General features: G+C 44.0%; 1 protein-coding gene across 2 annotated transcripts in view; it reads left to right on the top strand.

The window, feature by feature from the left end:
- The window catches only part of C10H1orf35 (chromosome 10 C1orf35 homolog), a 130,817-nt gene that overhangs the window by 4,008 nt on the left and 110,480 nt on the right, over positions 1 to 16,329 (top strand). Inside the window, exons 2-4 of one of the 2 annotated variants that reach the window (XM_085628768.1) lie at positions 11,518 to 11,613; positions 13,481 to 13,631; positions 13,729 to 13,774. In XM_085628768.1, coding sequence (XP_085484894.1) covers positions 11,520 to 11,613; positions 13,481 to 13,631; positions 13,729 to 13,774 — 291 coding nt within the window. In that variant the 5' untranslated portion in view covers positions 11,518 to 11,519. Of the gene's footprint in view, positions 1 to 11,516; positions 11,614 to 13,480; positions 13,632 to 13,728; positions 13,775 to 16,329 lie in introns of both variants that reach the window. The other variant, XM_085628769.1, reaches the window with a different exon arrangement.

Below are 16,329 nucleotides of genomic sequence, written 5' to 3'. Positions count from 1 at the left end.
TCTCTTCCGCCAGCTCAGGACCGCGGTCCGTAAACACCGCATGTCTCTTGGTCCGTTATTCGCATCAGTGTGGGGTATGGTGGCGCAAGTGCTGCCTCAGTGTCTGGAGGAGGCCCGGGCAGTGCTCTCACAGGCTGTTGCTGCCGAGAGAGATGCCCCATTGTGGGTTGGACACCGCTGACTCTTTGGGCAGGACAATTTCAACGTCGGTAGCGCTTCGTCGCTACGCCTGGATGAGGTCCACTGGCTTTTCAGGGGATGTCCAGAACACCTTGCAGGGGTGTGGAATTTAATAAAAAATCTACTTGTCCATGGGGCAGGTTGCTTCATAAATCGGGTTGAGAGAAGTGGGATCTTATTTGTTCAGTTTCCCCTCTCATACAGGCAACAAAATTTGCACCTCCATCCCCTTGATCTATTTTACTTAGACACAAAGGACATCCTCAATAAACTGTTAGTGTCCTTTGGCTCTTTTTATATCTCACTCACCACCACCATTTTGACCCACAAACCCCCATGCACAAGTGCGGCAAACTCCTAAAAGATCTCCATCAGAGAGCCCCGAAAAACGGGCCCGTGAGGGACTGCAGAGCCACCCCCACGAGGAGCACCTGCCCGATGATGATGCTTAACACCCGCATGGGTGTGTGAGGGCACTTCTAGACCCACACAGGAGTACTCCTACTCTTTCTTGGCACACTCTAATTTTGTGGAGACATCTTATACTTTCTTATAGCATTCCTGGCTGTTGACACTCTTACAGCCTATCTGGCTGTTGATACTCTTCCCCTCCTCCTTAGGAACTGTTACCATCCATATTGCTGTTGCTTCATAAATCTACTTGTCCTGTAACACAATCCCCTTGTCCCTTTTGTGCCATGTAATGCGGCGACAAATTACGGCAGCAATCTCATTATATAAGAGTCCTGATATAGCCTCTCTAATTATGCCAGGGCTCATACCATAGTAGGGTTGAATACTAGCAATTCCCTTATGTTGCTACGTTTCTGCAGGTCTACATACGGGGGCTGAAGGTAGTGGTAAGCAATAGTTCAAGGGTTGGAATGCCCTTTTGAGTCTGTGCAAACCTACTAACTTGCGTATTTTACGGGTTTGCACCAACTCTTTTCTAATCCTTTCCCGTACCGAAAAACGTTGGAAATGTACTACTGACAGGGGCAGACGTAAAACTTCTTCCAGGGTTGGGAAAAAAAGTGGTTGGTGGATAAGTGAACTTAAAACATTCAGATTTTTACAGGAGCAAATCTACACATGCACATTTGCTCACGCTAAAATGCAGTTCACAAATATTTTTTAGGAGTACTATTTCTTGGCCTACTTCTGTAAATTATTTTCAATTCACGGAAACTGTATATATGCTCTTAATGCAAGGATATATACCATGGATGTACTTTTGAGACTTTCTTTAATAATTGGCCCTCTAATTCGGCCTGGCGTCAACCATGACCTTTTGTGCTTAATAAAATTCTGTCTCTCTCTCTCGGTCTATCAGCTAGCTCACTGTACGTGACAGTATTCTGCTCTTTTACAAGGAGCATATTGGCACACAAAGTAATTTGGTTCAGTGCCCTGAACTGCTGTGGCAATGTGTGCTTTTTGAGACCAAAAACAATTTTTGCTTTTGCCAATGCTTGTTAGAATGGTAAGGGCCCAGCAGCTCCCACACCGATAAGGTTTTACAAAAACTATGCCTAAACAAGTCACGCATTGACAAAACCAAAAGGCTGACCGCCAATTTCAGACCTACTGGCTTTGCCAATGCTTGTTAATTTTTGTTTCCCACAATCGTATTTAAACTGGTTACACTGCTTTTCCATTATGAATATTTTTGGGAAATACAAGCATACATCAACATGTTACTAAATGATGGTGCAAAGATGTGGTACCTAAAATCTTACAGTAGTTTAGCAAAATGTTTTTTTACCTACTTGCATTTTTTGGTGAACATTTTGAAAGCAAAGAATCATCACTCTTGCTTTCAAGCTTCGGCAAATATTTGCATATAATCAGAGAGCATTCTGGGAGCATTATACATAGCCTCATATTACTAAACTTCGAAAACTTGTGTACACATTTATACTGGAACCACCGTCAGTAGTGCAGGCCGAGCTTACATTTACTTTTAGTGCTCACCCTAATAATAAAGGCTTTGCATTGATGAACCATAAATACAAGCTTGAACATCATTTAACACATGGACACAAATATTACCTTAACTGCAGACATTGCCCTTTCCTGGTCCATAATGTGGTACGGTAAACTGGCAGCCAAAGGGTTTGTGCTGTAGGGGGGTTGGGCCTACTTGTCCCAAGGACAAAATACACATGAAAACTTGTTGCCCTTGACCCCAAACAATATGTCCTGGGCGTCGGGCTATAGGAATTCCACATCCCTGACCTTGATGGACATGCCTCTTAGCATTGCCAGAGTGCTTCAAGGACTCACGGGCTACTGCCAAGTCCTTTGGCCTCTCCTCCCGTCCAGCGCAGTCTGCTTTGTGCCCCTTTCGTTGTTACGGAAGGGGTGCCCCGCTAAGTCCCACCCAGGGCCACAGGAAGTTACCTAGCCTTCACGTGGCCGGGGATGTGGAAACAACCGGCGAGGTTCTGGGGACCAGCGGGCGGGCCAGTCCATCAACCCCCCTCTGCAGCAGCCTCCAAACCCTCCTTGTCCGACCTTTCAGGCCCATCAAACGCCAGTGCGTGGCAGGATTCGCCATCACTACCCCCACTGGCGCACCATCACTCTGAACAGGTGGGTTTTGCAAATAGTCCGAAGGGGCTACTTCCTCCCCTTCGAGACTACCCCTCTAGCCATGCCGCCGCGATACCACCGCATGTCGGAGGATCATATGGCCCTTCACCAGCAGAAAGTTACTGCTTTCGTGGCCAAGGGAGCCATCGAACGCTTTCCTGTCCCAGAAGTAGGTTGTGATTGTTATTCTCTCTACTTTCGGGTTCCCAAGAAGGACAAGGTCCTGCGTCCTATCTTGGAGCTCAGGGACGTCAATCGCTTCCTCCGGAAGGAGAAGTTCAAGATGTTGATGCTTGCTCAGGCCTTGTCTTCCCTCGACCCACAAGACTGGATGGTAGCGTTGCACTTGCAGGATGCTTATTTTCACACCCCCGTCCTGCCGGCCCACCGCCGTTACCTGCGGTTCACAGTAGGCCATGAGCACTTTCAGTTCACCGTGCTCCCCTTTGGCCTTACCAGCACCCCTTCGGTGTTCACGAAAGTGATGGCGGTGGTCGCAGCTCATCTGCGCAGATCAGGGGTTTCAGTCTTCCCCTATCTCGACGACTGGCTGTTGAAGGCGGGCTCGCCCCAGGCGGTCGTCTCCCACCTCCAGACTACGGCTGACCTCCTGCTTATGCTTGGGTTCTCCATCCATGTGCCGAAGTCGCACCTGATTCCCTCTCAGAAGCTCCTCTTCACTGGAGCCGTTCTGGACACAACGCAGTTTCGGGTCTATCCTCCCGAACAGCGAGTCCGGGATGTTCGTGCTATGATTCCGATCGGTCAGCATCTGTCCCGGGTTTCGGTCAGAATGACCCTGAGGCTGCTGGGCTTCATGGCCTCCTGCATCCTGCTGATCGATCGTGCCAGGTGGCATATGCGGGCTCAGCAGTGGGACCTGAAGTTCCAGTGGGCGCAGCATCAGAGGAACCTGTCCAATTGCATCCAGATCTCGGAGGGCACTGCTAGACAACTGCAGTGGTGGCTCACGAACCAGGATTGGGTCAATGACAGATCCCTCTCCCTTTCCCAACCAGACCACACTGTGGTGACTGATGCCTCCCTTCCGGGATGGGGTGGCCACATGGGAGAGGCAGATATCGGAGGCCTCTGGTCTCCGGCGAAGTCCGGGCTTCACAGCAACCTTTTGGAGCTCCGGGCGATTTGTCTTGCACTGAAGGCATTCCTTCCTTCTGTCCGGGGAAGAGTAGTGCAGGTGTTCACGGACAACACCAGGACCATGTGGTATTGCAACAAACAGCGTGGGGTGGGATCGTGGACCCTATGTCAGGAGGCCCTCCGCCTCTGGATATGCCTGGAACATCAAGGCATTTCCTTGGTGGTTCAACACCTGGCAGGTTCTCTGAACGCCAGGGCAGACAAACTCAGCCGCAGGTGCATGATGGATCACGAATGGTGTCTTCACCCGGAGGTGGCGCAAGATCTCTTCCAACAGTGGGGAGAGCCTTGGTTAGATCTATTCGCCACCGAAGAGAACGCGCAATTTTAGCAATTCTGCGAGTTGGAATTTCCAAGGCGGCACTCTAGGCTACGCTTTACGTCGTGAGTGGAGTTACGGTCTGTTGTACGCCTTTCCGCCGATACCACTTCTGCCCAGAGTGCTGAAGAAGATCAGGCGCGACCGGGCCCAAGTCATTCTTGTGGGTCCGAATTGGGCACGTAAAGTCTGGTATCCCGAGCTGCTCAACATCGCCATTGATCCTACGGTCAGACTGCCTCTTCAGGAGGATCTTCTGTTGCAGCAGCAGGGGACGGTCCTCCACCCGAACCTGTCCAGTCTCCACCTCCTTGCGTGGAGATTGAGCGGCGGCAGTTGACGTTTTTCGACCTGCTTCCCGAAGTCTGTGACGTAATCTTGGCAGCCAGGCGTCCCTCCACAAAGACTGTATACGCCTGCAGGTGGAACAAATTTGTGGCATGGTGCACAGCAAAGGCTGTGGATCCCCTTTCTGCCCCTCTTTCTGCAGTACTCTTGTTCCTTCTCTCTTTAACCCAGCAGGGCTCTGCTCTGGGCACTATCAAGGGCTACCTTTCTGCCATCTCTGCCTTCCTCCGGCTGCCAGACCAGCCTTCTCTTTTCCAAGTCTCTGGTAGTTAACCGTTTCTTAAAAGGCTTAACACATCTTTTCCCTCCCATCCCTTTCGTTATGCCTCAGTGGGACTTGAATCTTTTGCTAACTTATTTAATGTGCGCTCCCTTTGAGCCGCTTCATAACTGTCCTTTACGTCTCTTGACTCTTAAGACTTCTTTCTTGTTACCCATCACTTCTGTTAGGAGGGTGAGTGAGCTCCAAGCTCTTTCTTCGAAACCTCCTTTCTTGTCTGTTCATCCGGACAAGGTGGTTCTCTTTCTTCCTAAGGTGGTCCCTTCCTTCCACATCAGGCAGACCATTACTTTGCCCACCTTCTTTCCGCATCCTTCAAAAGAAGAAGAGATGCTCCACCGACTGTACCCAAAGCGTGCGCGCTCCTTCTATCTGGATCGCACAAAACAGTTCCGGGTGGATGATCAACTTTTTGGTGGCTACGTGGGTGCAAAGAAGGGTCGGGCCGTACACAAACGCACCATTTCTCGATGGGTCGTGTTGTGTATTAAGGCTTGTTACTCTAACTAAAAAGGAGCCTCCAGTCGGGCTACACGATCACTCCACCAGGGCGACAGTGGCCACTACTGCCTTGGAAAGAGGAGTGCCTCTGAATGACATCTGTCAGGCGGCCACGTGGGCATCGCTGCACACGTTCACTAAACACTACGGCTTCTTTGGCCATTCTGTTCTCCAGGACTTTCTGGTGTAATCTTGGTTTGCAGACCCACCACCAGGGTTGTTATTGCTGGGGTATCTATTCTAAGGTAAGGAATCTATAACTAACGTGTTTCTCTCAGATGCACAAGTTACTTCCCTTCGGTAACAATATATCTGTAAGAAACATTAGTTAGTTATAGATTCCTTACAGCCCCACCCATTCTCCCCATTCTGTGATCTGATTTCTAGGGTTAAGGATATCCTTTCAGGGCCCTAGTTTTGTGCACATATGGTCAGTGTCTTGCATGGCAAGTTTAATTGGCCGCACACTGCTCGTCACACCAGCAAGTTGCCCCAAGGAACTGTGGACGATGTAGTAGCGACGGCGAGTACGCCTATGCTACGGAGTGTATGAAAAAGTATGTGTCGCATTAGCCATCCCTGGACACGTGTTTCGAGGTAGTTGCCTCTCGTCAGCAGGGAGCAGGTAAGTGTAAAGGGGTGCCGCGTGGACTGCCAATAATTAAAAACAGGTAGAGTACTTTTCACGGCGCGCAGGTGCTGGTCCAAGACTCGTCAGTCCGCTGGCTCAGGGGAGCCGTAATATATCAAGTTTAATTGGCCGCACACTGCTCGTCACACCAGCAAGTTGCCCCAAGGGCACGCTGGTAGGACGAGCAGAGTGCGGCCAATCGGATTTTTGTTTATATTCAGGCTCCCTTGAGCCGGTGGGGCTGACGAGCCCATGGCTACGCACCTGCGTGCCTTGAGTGGTACTTTACCTGAGAATATTTTTCGGCAGCCTACGCAGCAACCCCACACACATACCTACTCCCTGCTGACGAGAGGCAACTACCTCGAAACACGTGTCCAGGGATGGCTAACGCGACACTCATTTTCATTTTAAACTTTTGGCATAGGCGTACCCGCCGACGCTACTTCATGGACCACAATGCTTTGGGGTAACACGCTGGTAGGACGAGCAGAGTGCGGCCAATCGGATTTTTGTTTATATTCAGGCTCCCTTGAGCCGGTGGGGCTGACGAGCCCATGGCTACGCACCTGCGTGCCTTGAGTGGTACTTTACCTGAGAATATTTTTCGGCAGCCTACGCAGCAACCCCACACACATACCTACTCCCTGCTGACGAGAGGCAACTACCTCGAAACACGTGTCCAGGGATGGCTAACGCGACACTCCTTTTCATTTTAAACTTTTGGCATAGGCGTACCCGCCGACGCTACTTCATGGACCACAATGCTTTGGGGTAACACGCTGGTAGGACGAGCAGAGTGCGGCCAATCGGATTTTTGTTTATATTCAGGCTCCCTTGAGCCGGTGGGGCTGACGAGCCCATGGCTACGCACCTGCGTGCCTTGAGTGGTACTTTACCTGAGAATATTTTTTGGCAGCCTACGCAGCAACCCCACACACATACCTACTCCCTGCTGACGAGAGGCAACTACCTCGAAACACGTGTCCAGGGATGGCTAACGCGACACTCATTTTCATTTTAAACTTTTGGCATAGGCGTACCCGCCGACGCTACTTCATGGACCACAATGCTTTGGGGTAACACGCTGGTAGGACGAGCAGAGTGCGGCCAATCGGATTTCAGTGTCTTGCATGGCTCCGTGTTTCTGGTGCGGAAAGTAGTCGTGTACAGAACTGACGTCAGCACGCTAGGGCGGCGTCTAAGTAGCTGACGCGACGTCATCCCGTCGACTCCGGCGGTTTCGGAGCCGACCGACACCACTTTCCGACGCGCAGAGGTACTGCTGAAGAAAAAACTTTCTGGATCTGGTCTGACGCCGGGGGTTAATTCTAAGGTAAGGAATCTACAACTTACTAATGTTTCTTACAGATATATCGTTACCTATGGAAAGTAACTTGTGCTTATAGATTCTTTCATTACTAATGTTGGCTTGAGTCCAACCATAGTAGTGGTCATACAAGTTTACCTTATTGTTAAGTTGTGATCTGTGTAATATTTTAAAATTGTGTTAGTCAACTCCCAACTAGGCTGCAGTCAGTTTTTTAAGGCTCACATTGAGCCCTAGTTTGTCACTACTCTGGCAGTCTCAGAAGAGAGGTGCAGACCTCAATTCACTCTATTCATAGATAGCGTCCAACTTCCCTCATTAATCTATTTAAGCTACCCTCAAAACCAAAATTGAATCACCAGGTCTGGCTGCAACGCAGGAATGTTTGTTGGAACCCTATACATTCTACAAATAAATATGGAATGATTCATTTACAAGTAAACAAACAATACACCTGACCCCTAGTCACCAATGAGGTATTCACATCATCAACCTTCTTCCAACGGTTTTGTTGTGTAAGCTCCTGTTTCCTTTTTGACTATACTGTTTTTGCATGGTCTCAACTGGATGCCAGTGAATGAAACAGATCGTGAACCTGAGTTACTAATTCATGCACAGCACTAAATCTGAATATCTGACCTGCCAGATTTCAGGCTGCTGTCCCTATTCTCCCATTCCTTCGCAGTCTTCGCTTGTAGGAATTGGGTGGTCCCCATGGCTGCATGTACATTTTTTAACTATCTTATTGTTGATCAAACATGAATTTGCTCTTTTTCCTCGTAAAAACAAATATTGGCTTTTCTGTTAACTTCTAATTGCTCATTGCACTGATGCATGAGCTTTCTTTGTCGCAAGCCTAAATATTGTTTAGACTGTGGAGTGCTGGTTATAAGTGATACTTTTCAGTGGTACAATTATCGGCTTCACAGCAGTATGTCTTAAGTAACTGTAGTTCACAGAGCTAAGGTAGCCCACAAGACATAAAGGAAACACTTGAGTCTTGAAACTTATAAACCTGGACCATGATCGTAGATAATGGTTGAAAGACTCCTATACAGTACACGTGTTCTTTGCAGACTGATCACACAGACATTGATGGCCACAAGCTATACCTTGAGTTTCCGATTGGTATTGTTCACCTGTGTCTGTGCCACGTGTTAGACTGGCAACAAATCAAACCTGCACACAATTGTACTCGACTGCAACACTATGGTACCTGCATTCTCACACAAAACGCAACTCTACCCTATACCACTAACACATCAGCACATCACCAACACAACACAAAGCCACATTATACATACCTTTAATGCATCCAGAGACACATTTCGTGTTCAAACAAAACACCAGTTCTACCCTCTACTTGCTCCTAACAGATCCCCTTTTATCATGACAAAACCTATACTCAGCCTTCTATCACACCGTCCACCAAAACTTGCCTCCTCTATTTACTAATTACACACATCTCTTACACACCACTCCACCACAACACATTACCTATTCCAAGAATCAAGCAGGCATAGTGAAAACACCACACTTGGTGAAAATGTTGGCTCTCCTTGAAGGCAGGTCTCCCAAGTGTTTAACATTGTGGGGAAGAATTGAAACTGATAATTATCTATAGAATATGATTCCTGCAGAACTTTCAGGCAACTTTTTTCTTACTTAAACAGAAAATATATGCAATTTTCTTTGGAGGGAAAAAACAACCTAGAATCTCTTTAAATAAATAAACACTCCCCAAGAAGGATCGAAATGGCTAACTTTAAAGACTACCAGTTAGGATTTACATTTAAACAAGGCTCAAGATGGTTATCTGAATTTGGTTCATATCGACCAATATGTTTGGAAGTGGAAAAATCAATCATCCATAGCTCATATCTTATTTCTTTCCGTACCACTTTAAATAACAAACTCCCTCGTTCAAACACTATCTTTGCGGATGCCAGGAAAGCATATTACAAACTAATTCAAAGATAGAAATAAAACAAAAAATTGATAAATAACATTCCTTTAGTGCAAAAAGAGCATTTCAATAGATGGTTAAATCATCAATTGGATTAAATGGTACTCAAGGGATATATATGGTAAAGCAGTTGGGTAAGAAGACCAAGCAAATTACATTGCCTACACTTCAAAGTATCTACAATTTAAAAAACACTGAGTTGTATTGCCTTCCAAGTATTAAAGTTGCGACTGCCTAAGCTATAAAAAAAATTGATATGGATCCCTCTAACAATGGTCTTGAATCCTCTTTAAGAAAAGTGAGACACATTGTCTTTAAAACGTATTCACTGCTTCTCCCCAAGTCCACTTAACTAACGCAATCTAAATGGGAATCAGAAAATATCTCATGCCAAGCTGTATACAGCCGCCCATTGATTTGGACCTCTCCGTTTAAGAATCAAATAGCACCCTCTCTTTGTCAGACATAATTATCTACTAACGGAGCTTAATGATCCAAATATAGCTATTCGTAATGAGGAATATCTTCCTGATCTGCTTACCTCATTTGAATGTAAAGTTATTTTATGCAATTGTAAAAGCTTTACAAATATCTCTTTTTTCAACTTTGGAAAGAATGGTTGATTTTTATTTGAGATGTGGATAACATCACCCTGCAAAAAATCCCTTGCAAGCCAAAAACCTGTCCTATATGGTAGAAACTAGAAAAATTAAACTGCCATAAACATTTGTACAAAATAAATGAACAAATATTAATTCAGTCCGTATCTGTAATATTTCTTCTTCAGAATGATCTACTTAATTATTCTGTTTAGTGTAGTATGATGGTTAGTATGTAATTCCAAATTACATATTGATAACACTGGCCTTGTTCTGTTTTCTGCAATCTCAATGATTCATGTACTTTACTCTAAAATATAAAGTTTGGAATTAAAAAAAGAAATGTCTGAGTTTGTCAGGTTTCTGTTGGTGGCGGATGAACCAAGTTCCAAATTCTGCAGCTACTTTCAATTCCACAATAGGCCATTTTTCATGGGGAAAATGTGCTATCTCTGTGTTGGGTTTTGGGATCTTTCCTTTCACAGCAACAGGCCCATCCACACGTGTGATACAGTTTTTATCGCATGAAGTGTGGAATATATTTGCTGAACATTTGTTATTATAAGTTGAATTCTTCTCAAGTTTTGGCTTCCAATTGTAAGCTAGTGTGCAAGAAAGAACACATTTAGCAAAATACCCTCTAAAACACATGATACTATCAGTAAATCCAAATTCAGAGCTGAACAAATATCCACTACTCCTAAGCTCCGTATCTAGTTCACATTTAAAAAATGCATCACCATTTTTCATTCATTAGATGTTTCCATATGGATTGCTGCATGGTCGGTGCACAATGAAAAAATGTTATAATTTACTGCTCAGTTGTTGGTCCTGCATATCTCCTGTTTTTGTACAACCAACAAACACTGTGTATCACTGCAAACAAAATGCTTTAATGGATGTAACAGTATATTAGTTTTGTAAATCTTCTATTTGAACCAATAATTAATGACAAACATCAAGGTATTTTTTGTGTTCCTATTTGTTTTGTTTTTTACCATATTTTTGATTTCAAGTATTAGTTTCTTTGGTAAAACCATGCGCGATCTACAGAAATGTCCCTTTGCTGAATTTAGATTTTTGTCAAGTTTTCAGAAATGTATAGCTTTCTGGGTTCACCCCTGAGTTTCACACCGGTTTCCTCCACAATTTGCAGGAAGGTTGAAACCACAAAAAATAGGAACCATGGATTACTACTTCCAAAAATCCAAAAGTTGTGATTTAAATTTTTTTATTCTTTTTCAACTGTTTTTGAAAGCTTGAAAGATGGTGATCAAAGCACAGCAAAAAAACATGTATTAAACCTTCCCTCTCAACAACCCCCCCCCTATATATTGCTATAATTTGTTTATTTTCTCTGTTACCTCCAGGGGAACCCACAAACCCTGCGTACCTTTAGAATTTCCAGGAAGTGATAATGGGTTTGTAAAATAGGCTGGATATCTTGTGTGTGGAAAAGTTACGAAGGTTTAAGCACCAAGTACCCTAAGCATTAAAAAAAACAATAGGGCTCAGCACACACTAGGAATGGAAAACCCCTAGTAGCTAAGGTGTTAATAAATATAAATGATCAACTTATTGTTTGATTATTTTTTTTTTCCCCAAAGAAATGTTTGGTTCCTCCAGAGCTGGTGTGCGCGGAGGACAGGACCAATTCCGCTGGGAAGATGTGAAAACAGATAAGCAAAGGGAAAATTACCTTGGTAAGAAAACACTCTTTTTGCATGGTTTTATGTGACCAGTGACTGACTTAATTTGTTTTTTAAAGTCATTTAACTTCGGTACAAATTCTTTCATTTTGCAGTTTATTTAGTATACCATTCAACTATACACACAAATCTAGCTACGGCACATTCTATGTATTCCATGACCACATTGACAAGACTCCACATTAAAACCACTTTTCAGCTCCAAAACTACCATCAGTGCACCTCTCTGTAGCTTTAACAATTTTACAAGAACGTTGGGGCATAGTGGAAGGATATGATTTTGAAAAATGTATTACTGTCAAGCCGTGTGCAACCATTGTACGCCATAACAATTTATCAGTAAGCATTGGCCATGTCGAAAGAACCTTGAAAGAGGAAATGTAATCAAAACATGACAGTACTATTACTAAAACAACTCTGGCATATTTTAATTTTCTACAATTAACGACAGTTTTTGAAACGAGCAGCTTACATGCCTTCTTCTACTAAGTGTTATGCCAAATAAGCTCAAACATATGTGCAATCATATACTGTTTGTGAGCCTGAGACACAAGTCCTGCACACACGTTCTTTTTGTTTGACCAAAATAAGCTCTTCATATGGCATCTGTGATTGACTTTATGTATATCCTCAACCTGTTACAACAAATTTGCTGTCTCTCCAAACCGGAATATGGACATATAGAAGGAAGCTATGATGTTCTGTAGACAGTGAATATACATTAAAATAAAATGTAATTCCACTTTAATAATAGAAATCAATTCTTATTTTTTATGATACGTCTTTGCTATATAAGAGGATTTTGGAATAGCATTCTGTCTTTTTAGTTTTTAGAATGTTCTATTTCTTGTGTTGCTCTTTCTGTACATGTTTTCCTTGTCCTGCTCCACTGGAATGCTTCCATTATACATTATTTTAACTAGGACACTTCAGTTAAGGTTTGGTATGGTTGGTTCGCTGGTAGCAAATATGAAAAGCTATGAATGCTGGTGGACAAGTAGTAGTTTCCTTTATAGCATATCATAGTTTTAAGCTTTGAATGTTCCACTGCTTATGGAAAAGGAAGCTGTTTGTTGTCAGCCCCATCTAAAGCTGGCTCGACAAATATTCCTCTTCTGGGCCTTCTCCAGTCCCTGATTTTTGTGAAATGCATGTGTTGTGTTGATTAAATCTCCAGGAGTGTTGAAACGCAAGAACATTCATCATATTTATTTATTTGATTTTCATTGAAACCTTATTCTTTTTTAGGTCTCGCCTGACCCAGCGCATGCGCTGGTCTGGCGAGACTTTTTGAGAGGGCTCCAAAAAGTGCTACCATGGCCAGCCTAGAGCTACAGTGCATGTGCTTGGGTGCGCGTGCCGCGCTTGATCGAGATTACTTTCACTTTCGCGGCCGCTTTGATGTTTGATCGCGATCACTTTAGCGGCCGCTTGGCATAGCCAATAGGTCTAGCTTTTGGGACCTTTATAAGTATTTAGTTATGCAACTGTTGCATCGCTAAACACTTAATAGGTCCCAAAGGCGAGACCTATTGGCTATGCCAATGCTTGTTTAAAATGTGTATAGCGACTTTTACATTCAAACACTTTCCAAGAGTCACTTGCCAGTATGGGTATTCCTCTGTCAGCCTGTCATATCACTGACTCTGTTTTAACCCAGTATGCCTTAGAAAGGCACCCGCCTCTCTGAATATGTCTAAGTTGGCCCATGTTTTTCTTCGCATATACTATAAAATTGAAAAGACTGGTTTACAAAGTTGGCTAGGAATGCCTGATAGCAAACAAACAGAATAGACGCAAACCATAGCAGCTAAATGTGCAGCACTTTGCAGTTTGTGAAATGCCCTTTTTTCCTCTACAGGTAATTCTCTGATGGCCCCTGTTGGAAGGTGGCAGAAAGGTAAAGATCTGACCTGGTATGCAAAGCAGAAGGGAGGACAGTCCTCAATGTCTAGAGAAGAGGAGTTGGCAGCTGTGCGACTAGCTGAGGAGGAGGCCATGATGGCAGCCCTGTAAGTCTCCAAACTCCACTGCCATCCTGCATATATTGGTGTTGAAAAAATGAGACACCAGTCCCATGTTAATATTTTCTGAATTGTTTTCTTTCAGGGGTTACAAGAATGTGAAACGACAGCCGACAGGCCTAAGCAAGGAGGTGAGGTAGAGTATGTCTGTTATTCTAAGCATTGTTTGGTTTTGGGAAGGTATGGGTGCAGCGGATGGAACTTGTCGTTATTGGCCACAAGGATCAGTAAGTAAAATGCTTGCAGCTGATTCCTCTGTTGGAAGTAGAACTGTGTTAACGAAATCAGTTGAACAACCAACGTTTTCAATTGTCTGTTAAATAGGATGAAAGTATGCAGTTTCTCCATTTGTCTTTTTAAAGCAAAGCTTTTTTTAAAAAAAAATTGAAAAAATTGAGTAGGGTACTAAATACAGACCTCTATACTATGCAGTATTTCACATGCAATTTAGTTTGCAGGAAGCATCCATATTTCCATATGAAATATCAAGCATTTTAATCTGTATAATTTAAATAGCATTCCAGGAATAGAATTAAAATATTTAGAAAAATTAGCTTTTTCATCCAGTTTGCTTGGCATACATAAATAATGTTATGCTTGGAAAAACAATTTGCATGTCTGTGTACTAGCAAGTTCTTGGAAGCTTACTGGCTTTAATGACACATAGTCCGAGAATAGAAACTGTGCATGGAGCCACAATATTTATAATTCATGGTGCAATAACAACATGATGCGAAATGCACACAGTTCATGAATAAAAGTGAGAAACAATCTTAAGGTAAAAACAAAGATGATGATTAGTGATACGTTTGTTTAACTCATGGTATGGAGAATATTTAAATTTAGAAATTAAAGATAAAACACTTAAGAGACAATACAGAGTAGGTGGCACTATTGGGTCACTTGGAGAATTCTCTAATGGAGGGTTGTACAGGTCCTGCGTTCGCCTCGAAGGCTTACAGTGAGGATGCAATCAGTTCTTTGTGGTGTGTCTTCAGTCCTGTAATCCATTATAAATTAATATGAATATTTTAGTAAAATGCACTCGCTACACGCTTAAGCAAGCCCTAACAGCCTGGGTGTTGAGTACATGTCATAGTTGGGTCCCTCATCTGTATAGAGTCCAGATATCATTTAAAAACTTGCAGAGGTGAGCGTTGGGAGGTCACACTCCATACAAGGGACTCTTCGAAATATCTATATATGTTCTTTACCTGGACAACTCTGGGAAAGTGGCAGACGAAAATACTTTTGACCTAGACCAGTGATACCCAAAGTACGGCCCGGGGGGTGCATGCAGTCCTCCTGACCTTTACGTGCGGCCCCCTGAGCATCAGCAGCACTGGGCTGTAGTTTCCACGACTCAGCACTAGCATTAAAAAAAAATGTTAAATATACAGCAAGCCTTATTTAGAGGTTGATTGTAGTTAAACAAAAGGAAGTAACTGGGCCCTTAACATTAGGAACACCTTCATTTTTAAAAGACAACCAACATGTAAAAATATTAGTCTTTTCAAAATTTATTATGTATTTCCTTGACTTGTAGAACCATTTCACCTCATTAAATCAAATTATAGCAGTGCATTTAAAAGTAATTTTTAAGTCATTGTTGTGAAAAGTTGGCCTGATATATGATGTCACTAATTCTAGTGTACACCTTGTATCAGTCTAAACAACCCTTATGGTGATTGGTTGTAAAGTCAACCTTATAGACCAGCTATCCCAGTGGTAGCATGGACAAGAGCAGTCTTAGGCTAAACTCTGTATGGCATGTGAAGCCAGCTGTTCTACCATTTATAATCCCTTGAATACCAAATGAAAGGACACCACAACAGATATATATAAAAATAGAATGTATTTATTCTAGTCAAACCCTCAGCACTCTTTATGAGATTCGAGGTAAGTACAACACAGTCTTATTTAAGCATACATTAAGTCACACAGGTAAGTAATACAGTTAGGCCTTAGGGGCCACGCAAACCATATACTAAGTAAGTGGTATAAGAACCACTGTCACAAACACAGGATAGGCCTAGGCCTAGGGAATCGCTGGGGCTACACTATACTACCAAAGGTTAGGAAGTGGGAGGCCCACGGGATTCAGGTGCAGAGTGGAAACACTCACGCGTAATGCGTAAAAGTCGATAGAAATAGTAGTTATTAGAATTTAACAGTTGTAGGACACTTCTGGAATAGCTAGAGAGTCGAGACACGGAAACTAGACCCTACGATAGTCAATACCCTTGTGAGCACCGGAGTACTCAAGTTACCTAGCCCACGGGCTGCGGGTGTATAGGTGTGAACTTGCGTCGTGTTTCGTCGTTGACTTCTATGGATGCCTGAAGGAAAGTTGCTGACAGGCAGTCAGTGAAGAGTGTCTGGTGGATCCCAAGGATGGGATCAAGAAGGAAGGATACCTGCAAGCAGAAGGGACAGAGTCTAGGTCACCAGCCAGGAGCCGGGAAGGAACCAGGAAGGAACCAGGCGATGTCGTGCAGGTGAAGAGGTGAAGCTTGTCGCAGCAGCCATGGGTACCAGGAGGCGTCGAGGACGACCAGGACCAGGAGGTGAGCTGTCCCACGAAGGCTCTTGCTGTCGGCGGAGTCGATGTCGAGCTAGGACCCAACAAGCCTTGGCAAGCGGAACCCACGCAGAATGGAGGACTTGCTTCTGGTGCAGAACAGGA

The sequence above is a fragment of the Triturus cristatus genome, chromosome 10 (assembly GCF_964204655.1).
Source record: "Triturus cristatus chromosome 10, aTriCri1.1, whole genome shotgun sequence".
NCBI lineage: Eukaryota > Metazoa > Chordata > Amphibia > Caudata > Salamandridae > Triturus > Triturus cristatus.
Note: the sequence above shows the minus strand (reverse complement) of the source record. Positions and strands in the feature narration are given on the sequence as shown.